Source organism: Berghia stephanieae, chromosome 2 (assembly GCF_034508935.2).
Source record: "Berghia stephanieae isolate SIO BIC M18660-M18661 chromosome 2, UCSD_Bste_1.3, whole genome shotgun sequence".
In the NCBI taxonomy this organism is placed as follows: domain Eukaryota; kingdom Metazoa; phylum Mollusca; class Gastropoda; order Nudibranchia; family Aeolidiidae; genus Berghia; species Berghia stephanieae.
In genome coordinates, this window is record NC_088361.1 from 94843524 (window position 1) to 94855579 (window position 12056).

Sequence of the window (12056 nt, forward strand, 5' to 3'; positions counted from 1 at the left end):
GCTCCAATTACCTCACCTATATTGTTTCTAATAAAAAGTTATTAGTTTTTTTTACAATAGTTCTCCATTATAACGATTAAGACTAAGGAGTATCAGTCAGTGTTCTCATGACATCATTACGAGTCAGAAATCATTTTTTGTTGTTGTAAAATTTGATGCGTGCTGGGGAAAAAACAAACAAACCCTGAACAGCTACGTTTTAGTTTGTTTTGCTTTTGTTTTTCTGATTTTTTACAAAGGATAATTCGGACTCAGCGTCTCGAAATTCGAGGCAGCGCGGCTCAACGGTAATGTCTTTGCTCGTACTCGAAAATTACCGAGTTCGATTAACTGCTGCGCTATGTGGCCTTCAGCACGTCACATCGTCGCCGGTCCAGCTCAGTTTGTGGCGCTACACTGCCGCCGACTTCTTGGGTATTTTTCAGTCTTTCCTTGAATAGTCCCTAAAGACAAATTTTTCTTAGGACAAACTTTCTCATCGATCGCCCCCAACATGTCAGAGTAGGCTCAAATATATCATCAGTAAAAACTCTTTCAAACGGATGCCCACAAGGGTGTGTAAGCTCACCTCTACTTTACATCCTCTATACAAACGATTGTGTGGCTAGCTTTGATAACTGCCAACTCATCAAGTATGCTGATGACACCGCAATACTCGGCCTGCTCAATGATTCCGTCTCCGAATTTAAATACACTGAGCAAGTTAGTAAATTCAGCAAATGGTGTGCCGATAACTGTCTAGAGCTCAATGTAACAAAAACAAAGGAACAACTGTTTGATCACAGAAAAATAGGAAAAAGAGCAAGACAAATAACAAAAATTAACAATCAGGCGGTTGAAACTGTTGAAACGTTTAAATACCTTGGTGTAATTATAGATAACAGTCTAAGATTTGAATCGCACACCAACAATGTCATCAAAAAATGTAACCAGCGCTTGTATATACTCAGAAAATTAAGGTCTTTCAATGTGAACAGAAAGACCATGATACAAATCTACAAGTCATTAATATTGAGTATCGTTTCGTTTGGCATCACAACGTGGTATGGAAGCTGTGGAACAAAAGAAAAATCCAAACTACATAGAACCCTCAGAGAGGCTTCAAAAATAATTAACACAGACCTTAGAAGCCTTGACACAACTTATATTAATGCAGTTGAGAAGAAATCTTTTAACATTATCAACGAAAAGAGGCATCCGCTGAACGAAAAATTCCAACTTCTGCGCTCCGGAAGACGGTATCTAGAAGCAAAATGTCGGACAAATCGACATAAGACAACCTTCATTCCAACCGCCATAAAATTAATTAACAAATCTTCTGTGGAAAAATGAGACAACCAATGAAAATAACGAGAAGCAGTGTCGTGAATCATCATCATCGACATTGCCGCCGTCGTTATCATCATCATCATCATCATCATCATCATCATCATCATCATCATCATCATCATTATCGTAGTCATCATCATCATCATCATCATCATCATCATCATCATCATCATCATCATCATCATCATCATCATCATCATCATCATCATCACAATCATTGCCATCTTCTTCTTAATATAAGACACTATATTTATAATATGGTTATCTGCTGTCCCAGCAAATATATCGTATCGTTCTATCTGTCTGTGTGTGTGTCTGTGTGTATGTATATATGCATGTATGTATGTATGTATGTATGTATGTATGTATGTATGTATGTATGTATGTATGTATGTATGTATGTATGTATGTATGTATGAATGTAGGCATGCATATACGATGATATGCTGGTTTGTATGTATGTCTGCATGTATGTATGTATGTATGTATGTATGTATGTATGTATATGTGTTTGTATGTACGCTCATTTCTTTTGTATACACGTGTAGAAACAATGTGCAAGCGTGTATGTTCGTGTATGGCTGTGTCTGTATTTGTAAATGTGTTGATGTTCATACCATGAACCAAACTGAGCATTGTTTACCTCACATGAATTGCCTTTAATTTGGACAATAAAGATTATTATTATTATTATTATTATTATTATTATTATTATTATTATTATTATTATAAAGAGAGGGAAAAAAGAAAAATAAGTGAAAGCAAAAAAAATATTAAAAAATAAGACCCCCCCCCTCTACCAAAACAAACCAACCCCCCCCCCCCCCCCCCCCCCAAAAAAAAAATAACAAGATTGGTGAGATTTTAGTCTTTGTTGCTTTAGGAAACTAGAATATCCATGGTCCCCAATCAAAAAAAAACATTGAGATTTTATATAATGTAATATTCACTAAACGTGCTCAACGGGTCCCTCGCGTGGTCACAGGGTTGAGAGTTCTTTGCCAAGATGATTTAAATCGATGAATGTTTAAAGTACGAGTTTTCCTGCCTTTAACTCGTTCATGTTGAAGAACGAAATTTTAAAAAAAAACGCATCTTTTTTTCAAATCCCCCCTACAGCAACCCCCCCCCCCCCCCCACCTCCCTTAATAAATGAAATTGGGCGATTAAAAAAAAACTCTTCATGTAGACAAAATGTTTCAAGCTACAGAGTTCAAAACGTAATAGAATCTTTAAAAAATTCAAAACTTAAAAAGCTAAACAGACACATTCCTTTTCTTATCTGTCTCAACTAACCAAAATGTTTAAAGATTAAGAGTTCAAAGTAAATTGAATCTAAAAATATCCAAGAAATTAAATTAAACTATGATGGGCATTTCTCTATGAATTGATCCTTGTGGTCGAGTACAAAAATGACACATTTCTCTTTCAATCCCCCCCCCTCCCTATCACCCCCCCCCCACCCTCCCTATCCCCCCCCCCCCTCCCTATCACCCCCCCCCCTCCCAAATAATAAAAATAAAATCTGATCAATTGAAATAGCTATCAACTAGCCAAAGTAATTTCAAGCTGAGGACTTTCAAAGCAAAAAAAAAAATATATATATATATATTAAAAAAATATAGACTCTAAAAACATCAAAGAAATTAAACTATGATGGCTGTGAATCATGAGGGACACGGAAGTCTTTATCGATGGCCTTGAATGTTCAATTCTATATTATTGAAAGTACGTACTTGGCAAGTCAACCGAAAAGATTATCATCCCAGATTTATCACATGTATATTTTTTTATGTTTCGCTTTATAGTTTTATCTTTTTCATCAAAACGAGGAATTTAAATGTGAAACAGGAAGTTAAGATTCTCTCATAATCGTGTCCTTGACTTACTGTGATTAATCTTTTTTTTTTCTCCATTTAATCGGAATTGTAAAATATAGACAAAATTTACCATACTGTCATATATATAATATGCCCGCCAAGATGTGACAGTGATGTATTTAACATAGATGAAACTGGGGTTAAGGCATTATATATTATTGTCTCATAAAGAGTTGAATAGTATTGTGACGTCACTAGATATTGTTGATTTTGTTATGTTTAGATTGTATTATAAATATGAAATAGATTATGTTTTCTTTTTTTCTTTTTAACTCTAGTTTATGGCGCAATGGTGCATCGTGCATGTAAGAGCGCAGCCTATATAAGAAAGGAGAGACGAACGTTGTTGGTTTGTCAAAACTTTGGCACCTCAACGATCTTGACGTAGAAATCTAATATCTCTAATAATGTACGTAAAAAGACCTTTCGTTGGATATCTTGTGTTGTATAAATCTAAGGTGTTATTGAACCACTGCGTCCAACGTGCACTTATTTGCAGGTCTGATAACCCAATTTATCATGGGCTCATTGTTGTAATGGAAATCTTTTTTTAAAATGACGCAAAATATTGTAATAACAATGTCAAACGAGGCCCATAAGTGCGTTCGGATGTCAGATCTGTATATATGGACACGTTGACTGCGTCAAATCTATAACGGTGATTGTAAAAGCACATAGACATCAAAATTGTGACCATTGACTCAAATCGGTATTATGCTGTAATGTTTGGGTACTGGATCAAGTGCCATTCAGAGCGGCAAAAGTAGAGAGTCTTTTCCATAGACTCATCATATATTCCCGCCTCATATTGGTGTAGATTAAGTATCTTGCCATTCACAGCGTTGTCTCTGTCGAAAACAAATATGTAAAAACGGTACACAGACGTCGTGCCTCGTTCTACACGTTAAATGTTGCAGTTGACTAGGACCCCATGTAAATGCTCTACTTAAATGCTAAAACTCAAGTTAATAACAGTTAATTTCTATTCTTTTTCCAGAAAACTATGGATCATAATGCAACAGGTTCGATCAACGTCTCTAATTTTGTGGGGCATCGATACCCAACAAGGATGGCCTTCCTAGAGGAGTTTGCCCCAATCGGATCACAAGCTGAAAAGGTTATCCCCCCCATCTGGTACGTCATAGGATTCATCGGGAATCTCCTGTCTTGCATCATTTGGCTAGGACAACGCATGCGCAGGAATAACTCGTCGGCGGTATATCTAGGAGCACTTGCAATTTCGGATATTTTATTTTTGTTTTTACATCTCCTGTACATTCTTCACGTTGCCTGGGGATATGATATCTATAATGATCACGTGACTTGTGAAATTTTCCATTTTATGTTTTACGTGCCGCAGTATTTGTCCACATTTTTGGTGCTAGGATTCACGGTGGAGCGGTACATTGCCGTGTGTCACCCTTTTCTCAAAGAAAGAATTTGCACAGTGCGCCTTGCCATAGTCGCTGTGATATTGCTGAATTTCCTCTCCATGGCTCTGTCATCAGTTCAGAGTTACATATGGACGTACATTGAAGATTTTAAATCGTGCGAAATTCGATCAAGTGCCAGTGCGGGCGATGAAAATAGTTTTTGGAATATTTGGTCATGGGCATCGGACGGATTTGCTTTCGGATTCGTTCCGCTTCTCGTTCTCGTTTTCAACGTTTTAGTTCTCAAAGAAATTTTCAAAATTTCGAAAAATGATGTTCTGAAACGTCAACAAAATAGAAAAGGAGGTAACAACACTGCTTCAACCGTGACTCTTCTCTCTGTTTCATTTTTCCTAATCATCACCCAAGTCACAGCTACAATTGTAGCACATTTACAAAATGCTTTTCCTACAGGGGGAATGGACATGACGGATGACGAAATCAGAAACGATCCAACTTGGAGTAGTCTTTTCACATATCTTGAAGCCAGAAAAGTAATCGAAGTCATTTGCCTCTCACATTACGCCTGTTACTTTTTCGTGTATTGTTTGACTGGGAAACATTTCAGAAAGGAGGTGCTTTTTCTTGTTTCGTTTCATGGGAGTCTGTCCTTTCTTACGAGCGTCTCCAAGAAGCGTCGTGGCGAGAGATATTCCATGGTCTCCAGCAACGGACTCCCCTCTGAGACGTATGCGACAACCATGTCAACGACGATGTGAATCACCAGACATCCAGCCTCGTTGCCCTTCACCAAACCACGGATTGTCGCTAGTCGATAATTGCTATGCGTCAACTAAACATTCCCCTATTGAAGAACCTGCTTCAGTTCACCTTGTACCGCTGGTATTATATCGAGATAAATCGGATATCGAAAAGTAAATTTAAAATTAAAGTAGTGAGGAAAACGAACTTTAAATGTTTTTGCAACGCAAGAAATAGTATTTATTCTTCACCATAAAGAAGTGAAAATTGCCATGTTCATAATTGTGGCTTTAAAGTTCATTTCCAGCTTCTTGTACATCCTGACATAAGAGACCTTGATCACATTTTTATGAATGATGGGATGTAACTATTTCTGATCAAAGAAGCAAGATAAAACCGTTCTATCAGCGTGAACTTCACAGACTCTTGTCTATCCCTATGAATGATCATGCAGTGTAAATATAACATAATATTGGTGCGATGATTACTGTTCTCTTCCTTTTAAAATGGCCTGGGTATTGACATTGTTTTAATGGAAACGGGTGTCATGAAGACCAAACCATTCGGAATTAATTATTTCGCTGTGATAAATTACGCAAGTAACGATGGAGTTAGGATTTTATCTTTTTTATATATAAGTCTGACGGTTTGAAGTGCCAAGGGAAATTGAAAAGTAAAATCATCATTGTTTGAATAACAATATTATAAATGTGTAGGTACATTGATTAGTTCCTACAGTTTAAAATGTCACTCCATAAATAAAGTATCATCAATAACTTATGATTGTAAATAGCTGTAAAAGTAATTATTTGAATCGGTAGGAAACAAGACAACCATTTAATCATTGACGTTTTGACATCACCACTGATTATTCTGCAGTACACTAAACTAACACATCTTTAAAATTTTGGTCGTCTAATATTGATTAATTAAAATGACCCTCTTTTTGTCAAAAACGATCAAATCTTGGACGTCAGGTGTTTTCAGGAGAGTTACAGTTTTTGCCAAGATATGGGCCATTTTAACCAGTCAACTGCCGTAATCTGGGGAAGAACGCGTAGTTAAATATATGGCTAGAACTTCATAATCATCTCTAAGTCATTGAAAATGAACATTCTAGACTACATAATTTAAGGGATTTTAATATTTTATTTAATATTTGGAAAGGTAAATTGTTGATCTATAAAGTTAACGATATGGACTACTATTTTAACTCCTTCAAACTACGAATTTTTAGATTTTCTGGTAGGTCTGTACTAGTTTGCCAGGAGTTGTGTACACAAGATGTACTTGTCTGCCAAGACTAGTGTACACATAATGTACTAGTCTGCCCGGACTCGTGTAGAAATGATGTACTAGTCTGCCTGGACTAGTGTACACATAATGTACTAGTCACTGCCAGGACTAGTGTATACATAATGTGCTAGTCTGCCCGGACTCGTGTACAAATGATGTACTAGTCTCTGCCAGGACTAGTGTATACAGAATGTGCTAGTCTGCCCGGACTCGTGTAAAAATGATTTACTAGTCTACCAGGACTCGTGTATAAAGGATGTACTAGTCTGCTAGGACTCGTGTACAAAGGATATAAAAGAAGAGGATTCTCTGATTGGCTTTTGTTGTGGTTTAAAAATATTTTGAGGAAAAGCCTCTTTTCTTTTTCCAAGTATTGTGATTAAGCGCTTTGAGTTTAAATTATGGTATTTATAAATAACTTTATACAAATGTTATAACATCATCAAATTTATCGTCGTCGTCATCTTATCATCATCATCATCATCATCATCATCATCATCATCATCATCATCATCATCATCATCATCATCATCATCATCATCATCATCATAATCATCATCATCATTGTCGTCGTCATCATCATCATTGTTATTATTATTATTATTATTATTATTATTATTATTATTATTATTATTATTATTATTATTATTATTATTATTATTATTATTTTTATTAGTGTTATTATTCTTATTAATTTTATTAGTATTATCATCATCATTATTATCATTATTATTATTAATATTTTTTTAAAATTATTATTATTATTATTATTATTATTATTATTATTATTATTATTATTATTATTATTATTATTATTATTATTATTATTATTATTATTATTATATCAACATCATTATCATCATTATTTTAGTCAAGTGTTTGATTCCCGGTGAAGATTTCTCAATGCATTGATATAATGACTTTGTATATATATATATATATATATATATATATATATATATATATATATATATATATATATATGTATGTATATATATTGATATGAAAAGTGACCAGGAAGTTCAGGTCATAATGGTAATGATTAACATATTGTTAGACAATACATACATACACACAATCACACAAGCACACACACACACACACACACACACACACACAGTACGCCAAGAGTTTAAAATGTCACCCATATCTCCAATTTGGTTATATTATGTTGGGTAAGGAAAAGTGTCTTTACAGTCAATATTATCCGAAATATTTCTTTTGTGTTTTTTGTTATTTTTTTACTTGTTTGCTTTTTGTGCTTTGTTTTCTGTTAGATTTTCTTTTATTTTTATCTTATTTTTTTTTGTTTTGGGTTGTACTTTTTCTTTTTGTTTGTTTGTTTGCTGGGTTTTTTTTTTTTTTTTTTTTGGGGGGGGGGGGGGGATTTTTGTTTTTGTTTTTGTTTCATTTGCTCATTAACCCCCTGCTTCCATCCATAGGAAATTCGTCACATTCGTTACGATCGACATGCACTTATTTGCAGGTCTGATAACTAAATTCCTTAAGGGCTAATTGTTGTAATGGGAATCTCAACAAATGACGCACAATATTGTCCATTACAACGATGTTGAACTAGGCCTATAAGTGGGTTCGGTTATCAGACTTGCATATATGTATGTACACGTCGATTACCATGGAACTGACAATTATCTCTTTCTAATTTCCTTTTTCTAATACAGTCTTTCTAGAGAACGGCAGTTAACTGGTTATATTTACTCTATCTAATATTCATTTAATTTGATGTAGTCATGTTTGAAAACGTCTTGTCTTTTATCTATACGTGAATAATCAAAAGGAATGGAACTGGTTAAAGATAGTGAAAATGCTCCTTATCTTTCCTCTATATAGTCAGCTGTTCTTCTGTGTAAAACAATAAAATTATGAGTTATCTACTTTTTTAAAAAAGCAATTAAAATCTAAAATGGAACAGTCTGTCGCCAGAAATCCAAGATATTACCAACAAAAATAAATTTGAACAACTATCGTTCAACTCAATAACACAATAATGGAGAAAGTCACCACATAATTGTATAGAATCTGCAGTGATGGGTAATTCGCCTTTTGCAGATAAAGATGTTGAACTGAACGTTGAACTAGCAGAATTGTATTATGTCAGGGTGACCCTCATGCTTATTCTATTTTAAGCCAAAGTTTACATGACATGATTTAAAGTAGAGTTAGTGCTTCCTCTGAGCGAGTGAGTTTTGTCTGTTAAACTTCACAAAAATACATTATGGTCCTGACGTTAAACCTAAAATTCCCTTCATTTCATCCGGTCTGATGTAGTTCGGTTTTGTCACTGTATATAACAAATGCATAGTTATATTTCGTATTGTATGAATCAGCAACGTTTCATGCACTTAAAAGTTGAACAAGATTACATTCAAATGCTGAATTGCCATACTCTGAAAAAAAAAACCAAACAACAACAAACAAACGCGTATTTGAAAAAAGAAATTGGCCAGAAAACTTGTTCTTCAAATATCGATCGATTAAAATGACCTTCACCTTGTCACAATTTCTCAAACCTGGCACTTTAAAAATGTCCCACGTTAGAGAATTTTGACAAGTATAGATTCATTTTAATCCATCGACATTTGAAGGAAGAGTTTTCTGGCCAAAACTTTAAAGACATGTTGTTTTTTTTGGGTTTTTAAAAAATGGTATGGCAGTGAGATGATTTGGTCTGTTGCCCGTCTTGATTGATTCAAAGAGAAACGATAAGATTTGTCGATAATAATTTATCAATTACAGATTGAAAGGTTATTGAAAATGTGCACAAAGGTATCAACCCTTTACAGGTGGGGGTCAATTTTATTTCTTATTTGATGTACCGATAGCTTAGTAGGTTACAAGCAAAGGGACCGGTTTAGATGACAATGATAATTTCTTTATGTCATACCATTTAAATTCGGTAATCAATCATTATAAAAATATAATACATTTTGAAAAGATATAGTATAGATGAAGTCATTTGAGGAATATAATAATCAGATTCTTGAACTTTTGCGCTTGAAATTTTGAACTCGTTCCCAATGCGCGCTCCCAATGTTGGAATCCCGTTCGAAATTGCAAAACGCTGTAATTCAAGAATAGGGCACTTTTGATATTAACGAATACAATCAATACATTATTCATCTATTTGACTAACTTAAAGTGATTTTTACGAACAGCTTATAATTTTAATTGATAAATGTGTGGAGTTGTTACTCTGGAAGAGAGAGAGAGAGAGAGAGAGAGAGAGAGAGAGAGAGAGAGAGAGAGAGAGAGAGAGAGAGAGAGAAAGACTGAGAGAGGGAGAAAGAGAGAGAGAGAGAAGGGGATGGGGGGAGGAGGAGGAGGAGGAGGAGAAAGAAATGAAAAATAATTGTTTGGATAGCTAAGCAGATAGATACACAAATAGATATATAGATAGATAGGTAAATAGGTGGATCGATACAAAGAGATATTTAGGTAGATAGATAGGCAGGTGGATACATAGGGGGAAATATATAGACATATAGACAGAAAGATGGATAAATAGATGGATCGATGGATGGATATATAGCTGGATATATATATATATATATATATATATATATAATATATATATATATATATATATATATAATATATAGATGAATGAAGAGGTAGAAAGATATATGTATGGGGAAGAGAGAGAGAGAGAGAGAGAGAGAGAGAGAGAGAGAGAGAGAGAGAGAGAGAGAGAGAGAGAGAGAGAGAAGGGAGGGGGCAGTTAGGACGGAAAATGTATGTTTTTTTGAGCATTTAGAGGGCAAAAGTAATACCCATCACGACATCAAGAAAAATATCCAAGAGACAATTACATTCGTTGTAAGCGTACATCATCGTGATGTGTCAAAACTTATTAATAACGAGCTCAGTATGACATAATGATGGAAAACCAAACACACGCCATGCAGTCTAGATATAATCTCGTATGTCAAAAATGTCAATGTGCAAAAACTATTTATTAAAATGTCATGCACTGGCAAAACGCATCGAGTTTATTTTGAATTAGGCTGGAATACTTCAAAGTCGTTAAAGTAGAGCCATTATAGAGCCCATGGAACCAGAGTTTATACCGGTTTCTATCGCGTGGAAAGTACATAAAGCAAGTGCTTGTTACTCTTAGTATGGAACTTTAGTCTATCGCAAAGAACTCTACGCTAGATCTAACAGACCCAGCTACCCAATCACTGTCTTGTGGACATAGGGGTCGGAGAAAAATATCGACGTCACCCGGGATCGACCACAACCTCTTGGTTGTGAAGCGAGTGCTCTATCAAATGAGCTATCGGAACCCCCAAGAAATCTTCAACCTTTTAGAAAGTATTGCATAATAATGAATATTATAACATACTCAACAACAACAAATAAAAAAAGAACAAAATCACACTTAACACGGAATGTTTCTGGCTCAAAATCCTTCTTCAGTCAATAACAGTATTTCCCGACTAGACATGCAGAAATTTTTTCTCCCATTTATCTTGATTCAACAACATTTTAACTGCTTTTGTTTTTGGCTGAAGACGATTTTGAGCCCTTGTGTTCAGTGTTTGCTATTTTGATCTATAAAAGAAAAAGATAATCTTTTTTATACCCATGCTAGCATATATCTGAATTATTACAATCCACAGCTTCTGACAGCGATATGTTCACTTTCACAACTGTATTAGAATGGGAAAATATATTAAAATAACAATTAAATTTTCAGTGTAAAAAGAAAGATAAGAAACTAGGGAGAAGATAGATAGGTACTCCGAGCATAGAAAATCACAAACAAACAAACAAACAAACAAACAAACAAATAATGTATGTAAAATCTAGAGAGGTGGCAGAAAATAATATCTCTCTGTAGAACCAGTCAGCGTTATCCAGCTAAATGCCGTACTCCGGAAAAAGACGTATTATTAAAAAAAGTTGGCAAGAAAACTCGTCCCTCAAATATCAATCGATTTAGATTCTGGCAAAAAAAAAATTCTCAAACCTGGGACCTTGTGAGGTCTTCCCTTGACCCATATCTGAGAGTTTTTGTCAAGATGAGGGTCATTTAAATAATTCGATCAGTATTTGAAAAACGAGTTTTCTGGTCAACTTTTTAAATACGTGTTTTTTCTAGTGTAACGCAGTTAACTGGTTAAAGATAGTGAAAATGCTCCTTATCTTTCCTCTTATTATAGTCAGTTGTTCTTCCGTGTAAAACAATAAAATTATGAGTTATTTATTTTTTTTAAAAAAGCAATTAAAATCTAAAAATTCCATCTGCTGTTTATGCCTCTGTCAATTCATTTGCATGTCATTAGATTAAACATACTAAAAAAAATCAAATAGATATGAGCCTTTATGACCCAACATTGGGTCACGATAGCTCAGTTCGGAGAGCACACGCTTCACACGCAAAGGAACCTGG

At 34.6% G+C, this 12056-nt stretch overlaps 1 protein-coding gene across 1 annotated transcript in view; it reads left to right on the forward strand.

The window, feature by feature from the left end:
- The window catches only part of LOC144965912 (C-C chemokine receptor type 1-like), a 36761-nt gene extending 29541 nt beyond the window's left edge, over positions 1–7220 (forward strand). The window contains exon 2 of the mRNA XM_078901761.1: positions 4207–7220. Coding sequence (XP_078757887.1) covers positions 4213–5361 — 1149 coding nt within the window. The 5' untranslated portion in view covers positions 4207–4212 and the 3' untranslated portion in view covers positions 5362–7220. The remainder of the gene's footprint in view (positions 1–4206) is intronic.
- Positions 7221–12056: the final 4836 nt, after the last annotated feature.